The sequence below is a fragment of the Schistocerca americana genome, chromosome 8 (assembly GCF_021461395.2).
Source record: "Schistocerca americana isolate TAMUIC-IGC-003095 chromosome 8, iqSchAmer2.1, whole genome shotgun sequence".
Classification (NCBI taxonomy): Eukaryota; Metazoa; Arthropoda; class Insecta; order Orthoptera; family Acrididae; genus Schistocerca; species Schistocerca americana.
The window spans coordinates 449,212,553-449,236,025 of NC_060126.1; the positions used below are offsets into that span (position 1 = coordinate 449,212,553).

A 23,473-nucleotide genomic window follows, 5' to 3' on the forward strand; every position below is an offset into this window, starting at 1 on the left:
CAAGAGCTCAGATGGAAACCCAGTTCTAAGCAAAGAGGGTAAAGCAGAAAGGTGTAAGGACTATATAGAGAGTCTATACAATGGGGATGTACTTGAGGACTATATTATGGAAACGGAAGAGGATGTACATGAAGATGAAATGGGAGATATGACACTGCGTGAAGAGTTTGACACAGCACTGAAAGACCTGAGACGAAACAAGGCCCCGAGAGTAGACAACATTCCATTAGAACTACTGACGGCCTTGGGAGAGCCAGTCCTGACTAAACTCTACCATCTGGTGAGCAAGATGTACGAGACAGGCGAAATACCCTCAGACTTCAAGAAGAATATAATAATTCCAATCCCAAAGAAAGCAGTTGTTGACAGATGTGAAAATTACCGAACTATCAGTTTAATAAGTCACAGTTGCAAAATACTAACGCGAATTATTTACAGACGAATGGAAAAACTGGTAGAAGCCGACCTCGGGGAAGACCAGTTTGGATGCCGTAGAAATGCTGGGACACGTGCGGAAATACTGACCTTACGACTTATCTTAGAAGCTAGATTAAGGAAAGCCAAGCCTACGTTTCTAGCATTTGTAGACTTAGAGAAAGCTTTTGAGAATGTTGACTGGAATACTCTCTTTCAAATTCTAAAGGTGGCAGGAGTAAAATACAGGGAGCGAAAGGCTATTTACAATTTGTACAGAAACCAAATTGCAGTTATATGAGTCGAGGGGCATGAAAGGGAAGTAGTGGTGGGGAAGGGAGTGAGACAGGGTTGAAGCCTCTCCCTGATGTTATTCAGTCTGTATATTGAGCAAGCAGTAAAGGAAACAAAAGAAAAATTTGGAGTAGGTATTAAAATCCAGGGAGAAGAAATGAAAACTTTAAGGTTCGCCGATGACATTGTAATTCTATCAGAGACAGCAAAGGACTTGGAAGAACAGTTGAACGGAATGGACAATGTCTTGAAAGGAGGATATAAGATGAACATCAAGAAAAGTAAAACGAAGATAATGGAATGTAGTCGAATTAAGTCGGGTGATGCTGAGAGAATTAGATTACGAAATGAGTCAGTTAAAGTACTAAAGGAGTTTTGCTATTTGGGGAGCAAAATAACTGATGATTGTCGAAGTAGAGAGGATATAAAATGTAGACTGGCAATGGCTAAGAAAGCGTTTCTGAAGAAGAGGAATTTGTTAACATCGAGTATTGATTTAAGTGTCAGGAAGTCGTTTCTCAAAGTATTTGTATGGAGTGTAGCCTTGTATGGAAGTGAAACATGGACAATAAATAGTTTGGACAAGAAGAGAATAGAAGCTTTCGAAATGTGGTGCTACAGAAGAATGTTGAAGATTTGGTGGGTAGATAAGGTAACTAATGGGGAGGTATTGAATAGAATTGGGGAGAAGAGAAGTTTGTGGCACAACTTGACTAGAAGAGGGAATCGGTTGGTAGGCTATGTCCTGAGGCATCAAGGGATCACAAATTTAGCATTGGAGAGCAGCGTGGAGGGTAAAAATCGTTGAGGGAGACCAAGAGATGAATACACTAAGCAGATTCAGAAGGATGTAGGTTGCAGTAGGTACTGGGAGATGAAGGAGCTTGCACAGGGTAGATAAGCATGGAGAGCTGCATCAAACCAGTCTCAGGACTGAAGGCCACAACAACAACAACATATACAAATGAAGCACAATGACACTAGCAAAAAAAGTTTTCTAAAAATCAGAAACGTTTTCCATCAGCATCTTTATTTCTCACGACTTCGCACATCGTCATTAATTTTTCTCCCCAATATACCATAACTCACCCATTACCACAACTCGTGTCCTAATCTGATGCCCTCACCATCGCCTGATTTAACTTCTACTCATTACATTACCGCTGATTTGCTTTTGTTGATACTCGTTTCACAAACTCTTTTCAAGTCACTATCCACTTCGTTCAGGTGATCTTCCAATGTCTTTTAAAGTCTCTGACAAAATTCAATGTCATCGGGAAACAAAGTAGTCATAACTTACTACTGAATTTTAATTTCCTTTCTAAATCTCTCATTAGTTATCCCTGTTCGATCAACATATTCATCAAGTGACATTGAAGACGGGCCGTATCTCTGTCTCATACTCTTCTCAACTACTGCTTCCGTTTGAGGTCCTTTAACTTTTATCACTACAGTCTAGTAGATGTACAGTCTGTGGATATCTTGCCACTCCGTGTGTTCTATCCCTATCATTCTTCAGAACTTCAAAGCGTGTATTTCGCGCATCATTGTCAAAAGCTTTCTCCAACTGTTCAAATGCTATAAATTTATAAATGCCTTTCTTCAATTTATGAGGTGTACAGTCAAAAGTGCCTCGCATGTAGCTGTATTTCTGAGGAGCTTTTTGTTTTATGCCTGAAAACTACAAAGTGTCCGTTTTATATCGCTGTGATTGTTCACAAGAAACTGCATTAATTTAAGTGTGGGTTGTACAGGCTGCCCTGTCTGCAAACCTGGCGAGAAGAAGCAGATAGACTGCTGCAACACATGCACGTGCATCGGCCCAGGATTGTGGGCGTGCACCTTGATGGCTTGCCCCCATATAAAAGAAGGTGAGTAGTTCTAAGAGTCCACTGCATTATAGTGTGTTTACACGTGTGCGCCCTCCGGCTAGTAGCCGTGCGACTGTACTTGCCCCACATAAAAGTAGAGGCGCGCGTCACACGGGGCACATCTAGTCTGTACTTCCGCGGGGGGCAAGCTACAGTCGCACGGCGACTAGTCGCAAGGTGCACACACTGCTTACACCCATATGGCAATCGAAAGACGTTTCCACGTCCCTCAGGTGGAGAAGTCTACGTAAAGGGACTGGCTACAGCTCAATATTTTAACCGCTCCTATGGTATCTTCACTTGTAATTTCTACACCTGGAGAGGAATAACTACTTACATCATACACCAAGAACGGCAACGGATAAGCAAAATCACTCAGGGGTTCCTGCTTTACAGTCTAACGTTTTCAGTATGCAGCACGTCTGGTGGTGATGCATGAATGAAAATCCCACCTCTGAGATTCTGTCTGATGCTGCGACCGAGGCTGCAGCCCTCGTACCTCGGCCTGCTAGTTCTTCCATTCCCTCCGACGATCTCTGTGTTGCTGGGATGTCAGTAGGTGGTGTCACTTTCCTTCGCCACTGCTGCTCCTTTCATAGGAATAAACTCCGGGTTATTAAGCCCCTGCCCGCATCTCGTGGTCGTGCGGTAGCGTTCTCGCTTCCCACGCCCGGGTTCCCGGGTTCGATTCCCGGCGGGGTCAGGGATTTTCCCTGCCTCGTGATGGCTGGATGTTGTGTGCTGTCCTTAGGTTAGTTAGGTTTAAGTAGTTCTAAGTTCTAGGGGACTGATGACCATAGATGTTAAGTCCCATAGTGCTCAGAGCCATTTGAACTATTTTTTTTTTATTAAGCCCCTTCCAGCGGCTTCGACGACCACCTCTCGACCCTCTCGTCGTGAAGAGATCATTCTGGCTAGGTTGCATATCGGGTACTGTCGTTTTGACCATCGCCATTTATTAAGTGGTGCTCCCCCACCACTTTGAAATCATCGCGCTACACCTTTGACGGTCTGCCATTTCCTGATGGAAAGCCCTTTTTAAACCATTTTCGTTCTCGTTTGTGTTTGCCGTCTGAGTTACCGGCCTTCCCAGCGAACGACGCGCGGGATGTCGACGACGTTGTACTCTGTCGTACCAATATGGCGAAAGCCATTTAACTTTTAGTTCATCATATCCGTTTATCTATGTTTATAGCTCTTCTTTGTCTTCGTGTTCTACAGTTCTGATGAGGGAGCGTATGACCCTAGCTGTTTTTGTCCCCTAAAAAAGAAAGTTCTACCGTCTTGCTCATTTGAATAATACCGAGGGAGCGGTGCTAGTATTCGTAGCTGACTTTTGTCAGTCGGTAAGTGCAACTACAACAATGCAATAAAAACGACATTATCGTAATCCATGGACTTTATACGGTGTGTTGCCAAACTGTGTCGTTGAATTCCACACGTACGCTAAGTGAACTGCCACTTCTTCAGCAGACGTCTGCTTGTTGAAGGACCAGACGTTTGCTGCTGAAATTGCAGCTCACTCAGCGTGCAGATGGTAAATTGAGCATGGGAGTCAACAAAGAAAGAGTTGTCGATTTCATTAGACACTACGTCCTTTTCAGTGTAAATGACATACCAAATATCTTGGGACAGCATACGGTGATACGCAAGACATGTTTCGCAATTTGGGTTGTCGAAACGTTTGTGCCGGTTGTATGCACCTTTGAAGTCCCACGACCACATCATAGAACAACCAAAAAAAAAAAGTTCTTCACATGTCTCGGAATGAAGGACACGGCTTTTCTATGAGTATTGGACAAGAAATTTATGACCTTTCCATCTGAAACAAAATGTGACTAAGGAGTGTTATCATTTGGGTTTGACATAAAAATTGTTTGAAAGAATAGTGTTATCTGTTGAGTAAGAAATGAGCAACGTCTTCTGGTGTGCGCAGGATTGCATTCTGATTAATTTTCCTCAGGCTATACAAATATAACTGCTGTCAACTACATTTAGACAGTTCTAGAATTCCCTCACACATGGCACAATAAAATCCGTGGGACAAGAACATTACGTACCGGGATAACGTGTGATCTAACACTGATCCAGAGACTGCAAAGAAAGCCGAGACACTGTAGCAGAAAAGTATTCCACACTAACCTGCATGCCTGACTTGTCAACCTCCTACTGCTGCCGTTTAGAAGCCAGTGCAAAGAGATGCTAAAGTATACACAGTAATATGGCTTGCTTCTAGCCAGCCTGAACAGATTTAAGTTGTAAGGGAATTTCAAACTTAGAGAACTATCTACAGGGATTATATAAGAAATAAACTTTATCATTTATAACAGTGGAATTGCGATGACTTTCAGTATGGCATTAGTTCATAATGTGGTGCGTGAAGTCCCTTTCAGTTTCCTTTATCAATCCTTCTGCTGCAATTTTCTCAATTTTCTCGAACGTTTATGCATGCTGTTAGTTGTAAGAGCAGTGTATTGGATTTATGTGCGGACGTGTCTTCACAAATGTTCGAAATGTTACTGTAGATGCTTCACAAGGCACCGCATGGTGCGTGGCGGAGCGTTCGCTGCACTGCTCTTAGTCACTTCCTTTCCTGTACCACTCGCAATAAGAACGGGGAGAAAATGACTATATTTCCCCACGAGCCCTAATTTCTCTCATCTTCGTGGTCCTTACGCAAAATGTACGTTAGCGCCGGTTCTCTAAATTTTCTCAATTGTTTTCCGCGAAAGCAACATCTTGCCTCCAGTGATTCCCACATGAGTTCACGAAGCTTCTCAACAATACTCACTTGTTGATCAAACCCACCAGTAAGAATATTAGCAGCTTGCCTCTGAATTGCTTCGATGCGACTCCGCACTAATACTGCAATGTTTTTCAGAAACATTATCATGACTAATTCACATCTTGGTAATGTTTGCTCTTACTTTCCAACGCGATTTGGCTGTCTTTAAATTATAATTATGTCTAAGAAATATTCGAAAAATGGACTGTGCGAGAGGCTGTGGCACATTGACAGTTGCCAAAATGGTCAAAATAGAACTTGTCTTTCAGAGATATGCATCTACTGGTCTACTGGCAAAATGCACTGGTGGCAAGACTCTAAATACTAATGAAAGTTTGCACTGTGTCATTTTGTTCTGAAAGGTGCACAACCATTTATTCTGACATGGCGAGATATAACATGCTTTGAGATTGCATCAATATGCATGTGCAGACCTTATAAAGTCTAATCAACTCTCACAGTTATGTCTCCTAAATTTAGAACACATTTTGATTCGTCTTAGAGCTTGCTAACTAAGCATATGTACACATCACCTCTCAGTTCCCACTGACTTCCCTCACATGCAGTATCCATCCCATCCATCCCCCCCCCCCCCCTCCCTCCACACGTGTGTGATGTCATGGGGGACTGTGCAAAGATTCGTCTTAGTTTGGAAGCTGTTAGATGAGATGAGACTTTAACTAGGTGCATAAATGTCATAATTATTAAACTTGATGACTTCTGTGTGTGAGCATTGTCATGATCTCCAAGCATATCATATTTTGCCAAGTCGACATTAATATACATGGACTTTCTCAGACAAGCCGAGTTAATGTCTGCACACTGACATTCAAGGTGTTACAGTTAAGTTGCGGTTATATATTTTGTTATAATACAGACCATCTCTGATTTCATTAAGTCAGGTTATGATGGATACACTGTCAGCTGCTGGTGCTACAATACAGTTTTAACCTCTGGGAGCTGATACCCTCTGCCACGTTGTGGCACATAGACTGTCAACTTCTGGTGTTGCCACACTATTTGGGATCCAGTAGTCCACACATTATTTTTTCACTTGTTGAGTAAAAGCTTGCATTTGGTGAAATGATAGTCACCATCACTGGGGTGATGGCAGTCATCATTTCAGCTGACCATCATTCTCCCCAGCAGTTTCCACCACACATTCAGGGTAATGGTAGTCACCATGATCAGGGGTGATGGCAGTCACCATGCCAACTAACCACCATTGCCCCTAATAGTTCCCAGAGCATTGGTACTCGCCATGTCAATTGATCATTACAGCCATTTAATAATATCCAGCAAATGTTTGGGGTAAAGGTGATCACCAGCTTTTGACTAATAGCAGTCACCAAGTCGTCACTGTTTCAACATCATTCAAGGTTATGGCAGCCACCATGTCACGTACTCATCATTGCTCCCCCACCCCTGCAGTGTCTGGGTAAAGGTAGTCACCATGTCACCTGGGTGACATTGCCCCAATGGTATCTGTTGTAATGGCATTCACTTTACCAACTGACTGTTGTTGACCTGCTGATAATCACCATGTCACGTGACAATCATTGCTACACCCAGAAGTACTGGGGTATAGTAGTCACCATGCCAAATGACCATCACTGCTCCACCAATAAGTATCTGGGGTGATAGTAATCACCATGCTCAGCGTACTGGCAGTCACCTTGTCAGCTGACCATCATTACCCCCTCCTCAAAACATTATCCATTTTTATATTGTCAGAGATTTTCTGTGGTACCACAGAAATAAATTTAAGAAACATAGAGTCTGAAAATGAAGAAAAAACGATTCGAATGTGCATGTGTGCAGTGGTTATATGGCAACTTGATAGATTTTGATTTCTTGTTTATCTGTATCTGTTGATGTATGGAGCAGTTTGTTACAATTTCGTTGTGACTGGTTGTTAAGTTGTAACAGCCTGCTCTGTTTCATTAAACACATGTTAAATTCAGATGTTAAAACTACTAATCAGTATTTCTTCAAAGTGTTATGTAATTGTCACTTTATGAAAGTATAAATTGGCGATGTTGGCTGTAGGTGACAAACATTTTATACTGAAAGATAATTTTTCTTCCTAGCATGGAGTCGATTTTTGACACTTTGAACAGTAATTAATTAAGGGTAGCTGAAATCATAGGAACTCTCGTTTATTACTTATACAAATGTGTAATATTACTGTTGAGAATGGCATTTCATCAAAGTATCGTGTAGTTTCCATCGTGTGACAGTATACGTCATCCTCCACAAGTGCACTTTACCTTGTCAGTTAAATTGCTAGTACCAACAATAGAACACATGTGTTTTGATAAATAACACGACTTTTCTTTCTTTTAAGTATGGTACAACGATTGAACTATGCTTGTTACCAATTGCACAATAAACTATAAGTTAAATCAGCATTAGTGTCATAGATGTTTTTTTTAATATCATGGCAATTCTTTAACTAATTTGATAAATAATACTGACAACTTTCAGTTTCTTTAAGGGGGGTAGGACGTCAAACGGGCCGACTTGGAGCAGGAGAGGCACCACAGGACATTTCAATTTCCACTGTCTATACTTTTACAAATAAATTCATAAAACTTTGTCAGCATGACGAGGAAGGATTCAGAATTTACACTCATAGCAGTGGAAGCTCTAAAACATAACGAAGTAATTTTTTACATGTGAAATTCATCATTTTTTCCTCTTACTAATGGCAGCATTTGTTGCTATAGGTACACATTTCTTCATAAGTAAGAGAGATTCTTCGTTGAATTTTGCACAGCATACAAACCATACTTAAAGGTGTATGAAACTCTAGAATTTTCCAAATTTATTAAAAACTGTGGTAAAAATTGAGGTAATTACCTATAAAATTTCTGTTTTTTGTAAACATGAAGTTTAAAATAGAACAGTTCATTCGTTCTTTCATAAATTAAATAAATTCTAGAGTTTGAGACACCTGTGAGTATGGTACGTATGCTGTGTAAAATTCACCGAAGAATCTTTCTAACTTATGAAGAAAAGTACACCTATAGCAGCAAATGCAGCCATTTGTAAGTGAAAAAATGATGAAATTTCGCACGTAAAAAAAATTATTTTGTCATGTTTTCGAACTTCCACTGCAATGAGTGTGAATCCTGAATCTTCCTGGTGATGCTGACAAAGTTTTATGAATATATTTGTAAAAGTATAGACACTGGAAATTAAAATGTCCTGAGATGCCTCTCCTGTTCCAAGTCGGCCCATTTGACGTCCTGCCCCCCATAAAGTATGGTAGAATCAGTAATCAAACTATGCTCACTGCCAAGTGCACTTTAACCTGTAAGTTATATCAATAGTGCCAACAGGAGAGACATGATTTTTTTTCACTGTTACAGAACAGTTAAGTAATGACAGTACATTAGATGTGTTTTGTACTTGAAAATTTTAAGTACTTTGATAAATAATACATATAATTTTATTTTGGTACAATGATCAAACTTCCTTTCCTCAGCAAATCTGTAGTTACACTTATTTATTATAATAAGTCACCCATATGTGTTCTGTAGTCAAAATCTTTGCATTGTGTCATAAATAATTTTATCTTGATACAAAGGTTGATTTTTACACAGATCGAACTTTCCTCTCTGTATGGAACTGTGTCAAACATTGTCTTTTACCATGTTGTATGTATATATCTTATCTGAAACATTTCGAAGTTATAGTTGCGTCTTGCGACAATATGCGGTATAAATGATAAAATGCAGATTTTGAATGTGGTTTGTTGGGATAAATCGTCGCAAAATCTAGGGTTAGTGGATAAAAACACTACCACAAGTAGGTACTAGGTCAAACGCAGTAAGAAGAAAAATATGGTAACCAGTCAATAATATTAATTATAGTTTTATTGGTGCATTATCTTCTTACTTCTTAAAACAGTGCCAGCCAATTTCTTTTTGCAGTAGCAGTAACATAGCGTCATTTACACATAAGTTGAAGTGACATTTATTATTGAAATGTGTCATTTTGGCAAAGCATTGTTATAGAACAACTGACACTTGGAATAGCACTGTGCCCTTTAATTTGAGTTTGTTTTATCAGTCATGAGTAAATTAAGCAATAATTGCTCTCATACAGTAGATAAAAGATTATTTTAGCTAACAAATGTTTTATAGAACAATACTACAGACAATTTAGACATGGATATACCACTGTGGCACTTAATTTTGGGGTCTACAATCATGCTCTAAGGTTAAGTTATAAATAACACAATAATTGCATTCTTCCAGTAGATGGAACACTATGTTTTTGGTTAACAGTGTTTTATAGGAAAATAATTTAGATGTGTTTGTAACATTAACATAACGGTTTGTGTGTGTGTCATGTGTATGTGCGTGTGTGTGTGTGTGTGTGTGTGTGTGTGTGTGTGTGTGTGTGTGTGTGTTTGTTTTTGTGAGTGTGAAAGGGAGCTCTTTGATAAATAATACAGATGCGGAAATACTGTAAGTTGCATCCTTTATGTAATTTGATAGGTAATTCAGGTCATTTTGGTGTTTTTGAACATGTAATTTGGATTGCGATGTTAGAGGGACTACAAAGCATTACTGGGCTATTTACATCATCTTGCATTTTCATTTTAGTTTCCCAACAGCATAACTGGGTTAGTTCCCCCATCTTGCATTTTTCAAGCTCACGCTACTCCCATCTTGCATTATCAATTTCTTGCCACTGCCCCCTTGAATTCTACGACTGCAGTACTGCCTAGCAAAGGCTGCTTGGACTTGTGTTACTTGTGAGTGACTACAGAGCCACCGAGTTTTATGACAATGGACTGCTCATGACTTTCCATTGATTTTTCGTGCATAGTGTGTGATGTGTAATCTTTACTGTTTCATTTATCATTGTAAGTTCCATGTATTGGATTATGTAGTGATGTATCTCCGCATCAGTTCAAAATTTTACTCTCCACTTTGCTTCGTTTCGAATTACGTGTACTGCATGAAACATTACGTTGCTTGAGAAGAGTTAATTGTTTGCTTACAATGTCCACAGTGGAAACAAACTGCAAGCCTAATATAACATTCAAGAACGACTGTAACAACTGCACCTGTAATGCTAAAGGAACCAAGGCATGTTGCACTACTCGTAACTGCTCCCTGCCATGGCCGGGATACCCAGGTGAGTATGCATTTACATATACTTCTATATATGTGTGTGTAAAAAGAGAAGTAATTGAGATCAAATTTAAATTTAAGTGTTACAAAGTCTTGTGCTCCTGTCTATATTTTTTTATCACCCACCTTGAAATACTCTAAATACCTTGAGAAAATACTTCCTATTAAATTTACATTCCATGTTGACAAAGTTCTCTTTTCAGAAAAGTTTTTATTGTTAATTTCACAGTGTATTTCATTTTCTCTCTACTTCAGTAACTGTCAGTTATTTTTCGGGCCAAATAGGAAAACTCATCCGTAAATATTATCACTTATCCTAATGTAATTCCCTCATAACTGGCATCTCCTGATTTGAGGGGAACTTGTAAACAAAAGTCGGAAATTTTTAGTATTTTTCAAAACATGTTCTATAATGTTCACTTTTTCCGGCAAATATTGTATATAATTTATCTGTATGACCATCGGAAACATTTTATTTTTAATTCTATTGCATTACTTGAGTATCTGTGAAGCTACCTAATTTTGAATATCGATTTCTTTATATAAAGCTATGACTGAAACTGAACCACATAAATGTCTGGGTTTACACTACTGAGAGGAGATATGCAGTGCTCAATGTTGGTTACCCTGCTGCTTTCAATTTGTCTGTCGCTTCACTACGTTTCATTTGAAAATAGGTGACTTTAGCGCAGAATTGTGTCTTTGAAAGTGCTTCGGTGTAGTTCGACACGTTATAAACATGCCTAGAATTGCCACCTTGTTTGAGAAGCGTACATTTGGTGCTAACCAGCACCATAGGAAAGCAAAATTATCTGATTACCATTAGGAAGAATCCACCATCAGTGTAGATACAGATGATCAGAATGTGACATCAGAGAACAAGAGACTCGACCACCATCCTTACTAGTGAATCCAAATTAAGTCCTCTGTTTGAGGAACTGGGATCATTCGAGGAAATTTTATCAAATAGCATTTGTGGTTTAGGCTATGATCGGATATGATAATTTTAATGTTAACTCTTTATGTTGCAATATTTGTAGTGGGCAAATAATTATAGATGAAGATCCTTCAGTAAGAAATGTGGCAATGTCCATTAGGGTAACGAAAAAGGTATAGAAGCTATGAAAGAGGCAGCACATGAGCCACAAACTCTCAAATTACATAAAATCAATTCAGTTACTGTTTCAACCTCGATCTGATACATGATACAAATTCCGATAGTCTGAAGTTTTAAGGGTGTGTTTCGAACACAAGAATTCCTTTCCTGAAGCTGAAAAGCCAGCCATCAAGCTAGTCTATAGGGACCTAGCTCACCCAGACCTCCCCCAAAAGTGTCTGCGTGAGCACACTCACAATCCCAATGGGTCATTCGGTAATATGTTTCGAACATGAGTGCCCAAGCATATATTTGCGAGGTAAACTCTGAAATGGGTGGTCAGTGACGCTTTGTGATCATTTAATGGCGAAAACATGGGAAGAATAAGAGTGTTACGGCATATCATCAACCCTGGCTGTAAAGGGAGTGTAACTTTCAGACCAACAAGAGTTGCCAATTCATATTGAGCAGCTGAGTTCAACTCCAAAGAAGCAAGATGAGAACAAAGGAAGATGCTTTTAGAGAGAGGAGGACGAGGGAGAAGATCTTAATTACGCTTCTTGGTGCTTTTGAGACTCATTTAAAACATTAGTGAGTTTTTATCAAACAAAATATCCTCCCAGACAGGGTTTCATATATGGGTTGTAACGGCTGTAAGTGCAGGTATTTCTGTTGGTGGCTGAGGACGGTTTACTAAACTTTACATCAGTGTTTGCGTAATTTCCAGAGTAATAATTGTAGTCATTACAAGCCATATGTTTTTAAGTTGGTTAGTACCTCTAAGTGCATGTGGCAAGAGCGAGCCATTAATGTTTATTTTCCCCTGGGCAGCAGGTCAGATGTTGAAGTGTGGACGCGTAGATGCAAAACAGGTAGTCCATACTAACAGGCATAGTCCAGTTAGTGGTGCAGTAGGTCTCTGCAGAAAACGTCATGTCGTAAAGCTTGTGATCTGGTTGTCGGAAGACTGTTCACATCAGAGAAAAAACAACCAGCAAACTGATGTGTGTACGCATTAAGACACCGCATATAAAAATACCGCCACTCACACCTGTTACGGAGCTCAGACTTCGAGAAGAATACAATTTTTCTAATCTCGAAGAAGGCAGATGTTGACAGGTGTGAAAATTACGGAACTATCAGTTTAATAATTCACAGCTGCAAATTACTAACGCGAATACCTTACAGACGAATGGAAAAACTGGTAGTAGCCGACCTCGGGGAAGACCAGTTTGGATTCCCTACAAATGTAGGAAAACGCAATGCAGTGCTGACCCTACCACTTATTTTAGAAGATAAATTAAGGAAAGGCAAACCTACGTGGAGAAAGCTGTTGACAATGTTGACTGGAATACCCTTTAAAATTCTGAGGGTGGCAGGGGTCAAATATGTGGAGCGAAAGGCTATTTACAATATGTACAGAAACTATCTGGCAGTTATAAGAGTCGAGGGGTACGAAAGGGAAGCAATGGTAGGGAAGGGAGTGAGACAGGGTTGTAGCCTATTTTCGATGTTATTCGATCTGAATATTGTGCAAGCAGTAAAGGAAACAAAAGAAAAATTTTGAGTAAGAATTAAAATGTATGGAGAAGAAAGAGAGCGAAGGACCTGGAAGAGAAGTTGAATGGAATGGACAGCTTCTTGAATTGAGGGTATAAGATGAACATCAACAAAAGCAAAACCAGGATAAAGGAATGTAGTCGAATTAAATCAGGTGATGCTGAGGGAATTAGATTAGGAAATGAGAGACCTAAAGTAGTAGATGAGTGTTGCTGTTTAGGGAGCAAAATAACTCATGATGGTCGAAGTGGAGAGGACATAAAATGTAGACTGGCTATGGCAAGGAAAGCGTTTCTGAAGAAGAGAAATTTGTTAACATCGAGTATAGATTTAAGCGTCAGGAAATCTTTTCTAAAAGTATTTGTATGGAGTGTAGCCATGTATGGAAGTGAAACATGGACAATAAAAGCTTTCGAAATGTGGTTCCAGAGAAGAATGATGAAGATTAGATGGGTAGATCACGTAACTAGTGAGGAGGGACTGAACAGAATTTGGGAGAAGCAAATTTGTGGTAAAACTTGACTAGAAGAAGGGATCGGTTGGTATGACAGCTTCAGAAGCATCAAGAGATCACCAGTTTAGAATTGGAGGGAAGCGTGGAGGGAAAAAATCTTAGAGGTAAACCTAGAGATGAATACACTACGCAGATTCAGAAGGATGTGGGTTGCAGTAGATACTGAAGAGATGAAGAGGCTTGCGCAGGAGTGCTGAATCAAGCCAGTCTCTAGACTGAAGTCCACAACAACAACACCTGGTACATTAACCGTTAGGATAGTTGTGATGCCGCCGTAGCGCCCGGCCCCACAAGATTCTGCTCGACTATTAAATTTCAATAGTCAGTCGCGACCAGAAGGCCATCGGCGATTATCTACCACAGTACCACAACATAAGCACTGTTCATCTGATATGACGACGTCTAAACCTGCAGTCGTTGTCACGGTTCTAAACGTAGCTTTGGAGCAGCGCACAAAGTCACTTCCTACGCGACTATACAAGATTGTACTTTGCAAACATCAACTTAAACGACAAAGGTCATTGTACCACCGAGGCTGAACTGCCTTTCGCTGCATGGTCAGCTCTCAGCCAACACCAGTCGCGATCTGCCGAGAACAAGGTGACGCTACGCCTATTTGTAACTGTTGCTCAGCATATGACGTGAGTCACGTCACTTCTCCTGGCATTCGTATGTACAGCGCGAACAAGAAGTTCCCTAGCAAAATTTCGGGCTCTATTTTGAGAACTGCTCGAGTGTTTGAGATCCCTACCAGTTCAGATCAAAGGAAGACATTGTAGCAGTTCAAAGGTGAACTGCTAGATTTCGTAGATTTCGTACACATGAGTATTATGGAATTACATCGTAAACTCAAATGGGAATCCCTGGAGAGAAGATGACATTCTTATCCAGAAACATTGTTTTTAAGAAATTATATGAAGATGACCGAAAAGATATTGTGCTGCTGTCAACATACAATACGCGCACGGACCGAAAAGGTGAGGCAAGTTAGGGTTCGTGCGAAAGCATAAAGACAGTCGATTTCCTTCCCTCTGTTTGCGAGTGGAACACGTAAGGATATAACTAGTAGTGGTACAAGGTACCTTCCGCGGTAAACCATACAGTGGCTTGAAGAGGACATGTGGAAATGTGCATGTTGCCAATATCAAGTACCGTGAGTGAGTGGAACAAGTTTGGTTTCAAATAAGACGAACAGCGAATAAGACATTTGCATTGTTGTGCAGATATTTTCAATGCAATACCGACACGAGGCCTTGTAGTATGGTCCCTTCACTCCCACAAACCAACCAACTGACACGAGAGGTATGAAATCGAACCAAACGTATTTACTCTGCAAGGATCCATCAAGGATCGCTCATACCAAAAGACGCAGCAAGTCTCGATAATTTGTCGGAGGTATTCCAGTCCACGCTGAGTATGCTTTTGTGGCAGCATAATGGCCGCACATTCTTCGAATACAGCCTCTAGTAATTTACAGGAGCAGGTTTGGCGAGTATCGACGTTGTGATTCTCCCATTTATTCCCTTTTCAGTTCCCTGAAAATTTCTGTCACACTTTCATGTAGCCTGTGCCGACCTGTGCGATACTAGAACCGCATCGCTGAAATCATCCGATGTCTGTTCCCTTGCCTACTTGACAAGAACTTAAAGAATTGCAGTAATACTATAGTATTGGTCACATTAGCATCTTGCAAAGGGAGTCTCATTACACATGCATCGTATTTTCTTAGAATCATTCCAACAAGTCCAAGTCTTCCATCCATCTTCTCTAATACTGATTTCACTTCATTATCTTATTTCTTGTAACTTCTCGCTGTTACCTCTAAACACCAACTACCTCACCTTGTTGGATACACTGTTTTCTATCGAAGTTAAGCAACGTTGGACGTAGCCAATGGTTGGATGGGTAACCGCTCGGTTACACGGCACTTGCCTCTACAGCAAAGGAAAGGAAGGCTGGCCGCGTAATGTCCCTGATGATCAGTTTTTAAGTCCCGGATTAAATTCCAAACCTCTACACAATATCTCACGAACTGAGAGTATGTGATACACTTAATGCTGACCCGTCCGACAGATGGGGTCCTTACGCTCAGCTTCTCTTTTGGAGCAGGCTACGTACCTGCATTGGGATTCATCCTGTCCCGCCTCTCATCATCATCCAAAATAAACATGTCACCATACTACGGACACTTGCAGCCAGCTGCAGGCATTTGACCGCGAACAGCACCTGTCTAATATCCTCAATACTTTGGGTCAGTCAAGGCGTATTCCGATTAGTTGTGAGTGCATCATCTCGGAGCAAAGTGAATTCGAAAGTTGGGAAATTGCTGGTGTTCGTATGGTGGCTGCTTTTGTCACCAGGGAGCCGAAGTAACGAAGATTTATACTGTATGAAAGGAAAGCGGAGAAACATCACTAAGTCACAAGGCGGAAGGAAGGGTGTTGAATGAGAGGTTTGTGACGAAAAAAGAATATTTATTACAAAAACCTATCATTGGTTGATTTACGTAATGTTGTTGTTGTTGTGGTCTTCAGTCCTGAGACTGGTTTGTTGCAGCTCTCCATGCTACTCTATCCTGTGCAAGCTTCTTCATCTCCCAGTACCTACTGCAGCCTACATCCTTCTGAATTTGCTTAGTGTATTCATCTCTTGGTTTCCCTCTACGATTTTTACCCTCCACTCTGCCCTCCAGTATTAAATTGGTGATCGCTTGATGCCTCAGAACATGTCCTACCAACCGATCCCTTCTTCTAGTCAAGTTGTACCACAAATTCCTCTCCTCCTCAATTCTATTCAATACCTCCTCATTAGTTATATGATCTACCCATCTAATCTTCAGCATTCTTCTCTAGCACCACATTTCGAAAGCTTCTATTCTCTTCTTGTCTCAACTATTTATCGTCCATGTTTCACTTCCATACATGGCTACACTCCATACAAATACTTTCAGAAACGACTTCCTGACACTTAAATCAATACTCGATGTTAACAAATTTCTCTTCTTCAGAAAAGCTTTCCTTGCCATTGCCTGTCTACATTTCATATCCTCTCTACTTCGGCCATTATCAGTTATTTTGCTCCCCAAATAGCAAAACTCCTTTACTACTTTAAGTGTCTCATTTCCTAATCTAATTCCCTCAGCATCACCCGACTTAATTCGACTACATTCCATTATCCTCGTTTTGATTTTGTTGATGTTCATCTTATACCCTCCTTTCAAGACACTGTCCATTCCGTTCAACTGTTCTTCCAAGTCCTTTGCTGTCTCTGACAGAATTACAATGTCATCGGCGGACCTCAAAGTTTTTATTTCTTCTTCATGGATTTTAATACCTACTCCGAATTTTCCTTTTGTTTCCTTTACTGCTTGCTCAATATACAGACTGAATAACATCAGGGATAGGCTACAGCCCTGTCTCACTCCCTTCCCATCCACTGCTTCCCTTTCATGCCCCTCGACTCTTATAACTGCCATCTGGTTTCTGTACAAATTGTAAATAGCCTTTCGTTCCCTGTATTTTACTCCTGCCACCTTCAGAATTTGAAAGAGAGTATTCCAGTCAACATTGTCAAAAGCTTTCTCCAAGTCTACAAATATTAGAAATGTAGGTTTACCTTTCAATAATCTTTCTTCTAAGATAAGTCGTAGAGTCAGTATTGCCTCACGTGATCCAACATTTCTACGGAATCCAAACTGATCTTCCCCGAGGTCGGCTTCTGCCAGTTTTCCATTCGTCTGTAAAGAATTCGCGTTAGTATTTTGCAACTGTGACTTATTAAACTGATAGTTCGGTAATTTTCACATCTGTCAACACCTGCTACCTTTGGGACTAGAATTATTATATTCTTCTTGAAGTCTGAGGGAATTTCGCCTGTCCCATACATCTTGCTCACCAGATGGTAGAGTTTTGTCAGGACTGGCTCTCCGAAGGCTGCCAGTAGTTCTAATGGAATGTTGTCTACTCCCGGGGCCTTGCTTCGACTTAGGTCTTACAGTGCTCTCTCAAACTCTTCACGCAGTATCATATCTCCCATTCCATCTTCCATTTCCAGAATATTGTCCTCAAGAACATCGCCGCTGTATAGACCCTCTGTATACTCCTTGCACCTTTCTGCTTTCCCTTCTTTGCTTAGAACTGTTTACGTAATAAATCTTCTTATTTTGCGTCACAGTCCTCCATTTGCTGTTTCCAGCTACTTTTATCAATAGTGTAGTTTTACAGTAGTGGACTTTTTTTTTACTACGTATGCGCAGTATGTCATTTATTTAGGTTCAGGGTCAACCACCAGAACCTGCACCTTTCATCGACCCACTCCAGGTCGTTCTCCAAATTGTTACTTTCTTCTAGCCTTGCTACCTACTTATAAACAACTGAATCTTCAGCGCAGAGCCGTGAAGAGCATCCCAGGCACTCAGTTAGGTCATTTACGCACAGTGTAAACAGTAACGTTCCTGTCATATCTCACTGAGATATTCCATAAATTTCCTTTACACATGTACATATTATTCTATTAGGAGCGACATGTTGAATTTCCAAGAAAGCTTTGAAACCAGACGCAAATCTGATCTGATACTCGGTAAGCTTGTATTTTTTTTCTCTCTAAACGTCCAAGCGGGAAGGTGTCGCAAGCCTTACTGAAGTAAAGGAAGACGGCATCAACCTGAGTGCCGATCTCTACAGTGCTGAGTATCTTACTAGCTGAGTTTCCAAAGATTTCTGTTTGCGGGAACCTTGTTGATTTTTACAGAGAAGATTTTCATTCTCCTAAAACTTTATAATACATGAGAATTATACATGTTCCTTAACAAACTGACGTCAGCGACGTTGGTCTATACTTACATGCATCTGTCCTGAGATCCTTCTCGAAATCTGGGATTACCTGCACTTTTTCCGGTCACTAGGTACCCTTAGTTGCTCCAGCGACCTGCGATAGAATGTAGCTGGAAGGGAAGCAAGTTATTTTCCATAACCTCTGTACAATCTTACAGGTATCTATTCGGTGATAAGTTATCTCAGAATCTACAATTTCGAATTTCGTACAATTATCGGGAGGAGGGACCGTGTTATGATCGTCCGAGGCGAAACATTTTAGGAAGACCGAATTCAGTATTTCGGCCTTCTCTCTGTCAATTTCAGTTTCGGTGTCAGTATTGGCTCTGACCGAATATGTGATTTCGAACCAATCACTGATTTTACGTAAAACCAAAGTCTCTTACGGTTTTTAGTCAGAACGGTTTTTCTTCCAGAGTCATTGAACGCTTCTCTCATTACTCTCCTTACGCTTCGTTCAGCTTTTATTTGCCGGCTAGGTTTCCACTGCTCTTGACTCTGCGATGAAACTCTCTGTTTAAGTAGCAGTTTACTAACGTGGCTATTAATACAAGAGAGTCTATCTCATTCCCTAATTTCGCGTAAGGACATGAAGACGATGGAAGAGAAACTAGTGCTCGTCGGAGGCATATCGAAAGTCGTTTTTCCCTGGCTCCTTTTACGAGTGGAACAAGAAAGGGAATGATCAGTAATGGTGCAACGCACCTTCCGCCACGCACCACATGTTGGCTTGTGGAGTGTGTATGTAAATGTAGGTGTAGACGACAACCAATTGTTTTTGGCACTAAAGGTGTTCAGTATGATTGATACTGTTTGTTACATATCCCTCCTTCCTGATTACCAAAGGGTCACGAATTTATGCGAACACATTTGGCTACTTTCAACTTTAAGCCCGTGGGACACGCTCTCTTGTAACACAGACACGTTTTTTGGGAATGTGAAAAACAGCAGAGGCTTTCAATGTCCCCATAACGAGAAATTTAAGCGATTGAGGCAAAAGGAAGGTTCATGTTAGCTGACCGCGACCAAGCCACCGTCCATTAAACGTTAATGCCACTCGCTGCGCTAAGAGTCGTAGAATACGGTACGGTCCCTTATATTCCGTGAAACAATCTCCTCTTTTTCTGCCTGTAATTTGAGGAGCATGAAATGCTGATAAACAGACCCTGTTAATATGTCTGGCAAAGTGTGTAGCCCGGCGAGTCTGTTACCCACATTTCCTTCCCACACACGGGATCTACAGCGAATCTGATGCCCTGCTTCTGTAATCACTCGAGGGTCTACGTTTGCTGTCACGTGCCTGTTATGGTATTTAATTGAGAGCCCATTATCAGCCGTAAAGAAAATACTAGCTGTTAGCTGCGGATCTTCAGCATTCCGTAATCCGACATGGTGGTGCTGTACCGAATAGTTTTCACACGCTCTAAGTGAAATGGATAAAATAATTGCTCATGCCGAACTGATTAAAGAAGGGCGTTGCTTTTGCCTTCGCCTGTTGCAGTAATTGGCACACTAGTTTAGAGATAGTCTTCTAGTCGTTGCACCAGCAGTCACTCTATATTATGCCGTCGGTTTCGGGACTACAGCTGCCTCTTGTCTTTCTTGCGAATGATGGTGGCCTCCAAAGCGCTGGAAAAACCAGCTGAACATTTTTTTCGGGTTGTGAATGCGGCACTGTGACAGCCGTTCAGCGCACATGACACTTACTTGTCGATTACCCATAATAGGTACCATGTATGAAACTTCCTGCGTGGACTAACGAGACTTGTTTCACTGTTCACTTTGTTCATATGGAAACGCTAATCTCGCTTCGATAGCAGTACAACCTCAAAACTACACCTAATATATGACTGGCTGTATTGTCCTTTATCCTTTTGCTGTACTACATACCAGCTCATTTCACTTTCTCGTTTTACGGGCGCGATGTCCTAACTGTCTATCGCAGGATGGCTACGAAGGCTTTCACGACTGTGACAAGACCTATTTTAAAATGTAAGTGAAAATGATTTAAAATGTGCGAGGGAGGGAGTGACAATGCGGGAATTGAGCCACATACACACTACTGCCCGACAGTGTCATAACAATGCTGAATGGATTTTCAGGAAAGCAGCCACATAGCGGTACAAACGTATCCCAATAAAAAGCTCAAACCACAAGCAGTGGAAAGACCGGAGCTATTATGAACTGTAATAGCATGTACTTTTCTTTTCCAGTGTGCACTCCAGGTGAGAAGAAGTGGCAAGACTGCAACGAGTGCCACTGTGTGGGCGGAAGGCGTTGGTTGTGCACCGAGCGGCTGTGTCCCCCGGGAAACGGAGGTGAGAAGCACAACGAGACATTTAAACTGTGCATGACAGTAATTAGGTATCTTCATGACGGAACAGTGCGCTCATACGATAGTTTGTGTGTGTGAGGGAGTGGGGGGGGGGGGAGGAGGGGGGAGGAAGGGCTAGATAGGGGGATGTGGTGAATTTTCAATATTTTGGAAGACGAATGTCGACTCGTAAATAGATTTGTGATGAGGTGGAGTCTCACAGCTGTCAAATAATTATCTGCTGTTGGATGTAGTCATAGCCTGTAATATATCATATGTACCTACCAGCCGGCCGTTATGACCGAACGGTTCTAGGCGCTTCAGGGTGGAACCACACTGTTGCTACGGTCGAAGGTTCGAATCCTGCCTCGGGCATGGACGTGTGCGATGTCCTTAGGTTAGTTAGTTTAAGTAGTTCTAAGTCTAAGGGACTGATGACCTCAGATGTTAAGTTCAAATGGTTCAAATGGCTCTGACAAGGGAACCTCCCCATCGCACCCCCCTCAGATTTAGTTATAAGTTGGCACAGTGGATAGGCCTTGAAAAACTGAACACAGATCAATTGAGAAAACGGGAGGAAGTTGTCTGGAACTGTGAAAAAATAAGCAAAATGTACAAACTGAGTAGTTCATGGGAAGATAGGTAACATCAAGGACACTGGGACCGAATGAGCGCCGTGGTCTCGTGGTAACGTGAACAGCTGCGGAAGGAAAGGTCCTTGGTTCAAATCTTCCACCGAATGGTAGCTCAGCGCGTTCGGTCAGAGGGCTACGTGCCCTCTCTAATAAAAAAACTAAGTCAATCGATCAACAACGAACATAAATAGATGTCTTACGGCGTCCGCCCCGAGCAGACACAACGAACTAAACCGAAGAAAATGAGATTAAAAAAATAAATAAATAAAAAAAGTGAAAACTTTAATTTTTTATTTCCAGTTTATGTGACGAACTCTTACGTTTTCATCACTTTTTTGGGAGTGATTATCACATCCACAAGAAAACCTAAATCGGGCAAGGTAGAAGAATGTTTTTACCCATTCGCCAAGTGTACAAGTTAGGTGGGTCGACAACATATTCCTGTCGTGTGACGCACATGCCGTCACCAGTGTCGTATAGAATATATCAGATGTGTTTTCCTGTGGAGGAATCGGTTGACCTATGACCTTGCGATCAAATTTTCTCGATTCCGATTGGAGAGGCACGTCCTTTCGTCTACTAATCGCAAGGTTTTGGGATGCGGTCGCAAAACACAGACACTAAAGTTATTACAGTGAACAGAGACGTCAATGAACGAACGGACAGATAATAACTATGCAAAAATAAAGAAAGTAAAATTTTCACTCCTGGAAAGACTTGAACCAAGGACCTCTCCTTCAGCAGCTGCTCACGCTACCACGGGACCACGGCGCTCCTGAGCTCATGTTCTCCTTGATGCTGCATATGTGGCCCATGGACTACTCTGTTTGTATATTTTGCTTATTTTTTCACAGTTCCACACAACTTCTTCCTGTTTTCTCAATTGATCTGTGTTCAGTTTATCAAGGCCTATCCACTGTGCCAAGTTATAACTGAATCTGAGGGGGGTGCGATGGGGAGGTTCCCTTGTGAGCACTATGGGACTTAATATCTGAGGTCATCAGTCCCCTACTTAAACCTAACTAACCTAGGGGCATCACAGACATCCATGCCCGAGGCAAGATTCGAACCTGAGACCGTAGCGGTAGCGCGGTACCAGACTGAAGTGCCTAGAACCTCTCGGCCACACCGGCCGGTTCAGATGTAATGTCCCATAGTGCTCAGAACCATTTGAACCTACCACAATGTTTCCATCGGTGTTGTGAAGTGCTTCGGTCGGCAGTTGGTATACCTTCCTGATCTAATTTACGATGCCATAAACTTTTCGGGAATTTTTTTCTTTTTGGTTTTGTTTCTTTCCTTCTGTTTCTTCTGTAGCCCTGCTCTAGTTCCTCGTCTTTCCTCTCCTGTAGCCACGCCTTCTTTGCCGTGATGGTAGCTTCTATCGCCGTTTTACGTATGTCGTTGAACCAGTACCGCTTCTTTTGTACTAATTTTGATAAAGTGTTTTTGGTTGACGCTTGAAACACATTGTTGAAGTCCGTCCAAAATCCACTTATGTTTTTACTATCACCTTCATTTTCTGTGTATCTTTGTTTGGTACTAAAAACCTCCTGCTAATTTCCACTTCATACCGACAAGTATTAGGATTGTTCCTGTGTGCCCTTGGTGTTTCCCGAGATTTGTTTTCAGTCTGACTTCCATATGTGCAACCACAAAGTTACGATAAGAGCCGGCACCACGGTGCATACGAATATCAATGACACTCCTATGTGTGTTTCAGATTAATAGATGGTCGATGTCGTTTGCTGTCTTTCTATCTCCCGAATGCCAGGTGTCTTCGATTACCTTTGTGTGGAAATGATGTCGGCTTTCCTTGGTTTCCTCGTGTCTGCTTTCATTGCCCATCGTCGGTTACAAGTGTCTATCTTTTTCCTACCTTGAATTTTAAGTCTTCCAGTACGATTTTGCGTTAGGCTGTCATACAGGAGTACATTTATAGCATCTTCTTTGTCGTTTGTAGGCGCATTGAACTTTCCCTTGTGTTTAGTACATTCTTTCATTAACT

General features: G+C 41.2%; 1 protein-coding gene across 1 annotated transcript in view; it reads left to right on the forward strand.

The window, feature by feature from the left end:
* LOC124545913 (protease inhibitors-like) overlaps positions 1–23,193 on the forward strand; it is a 56,842-nt gene extending 33,649 nt beyond the window's left edge. The window contains exons 2-5 of the mRNA XM_047124873.1: positions 2,463–2,579; positions 10,393–10,518; positions 20,730–20,834; positions 23,189–23,193. Coding sequence (XP_046980829.1) covers positions 2,463–2,579; positions 10,393–10,518; positions 20,730–20,834; positions 23,189–23,193 — 353 coding nt within the window. The remainder of the gene's footprint in view (positions 1–2,462; positions 2,580–10,392; positions 10,519–20,729; positions 20,835–23,188) is intronic.
* The last annotated feature ends 280 nt before the right edge of the window (positions 23,194–23,473 follow it).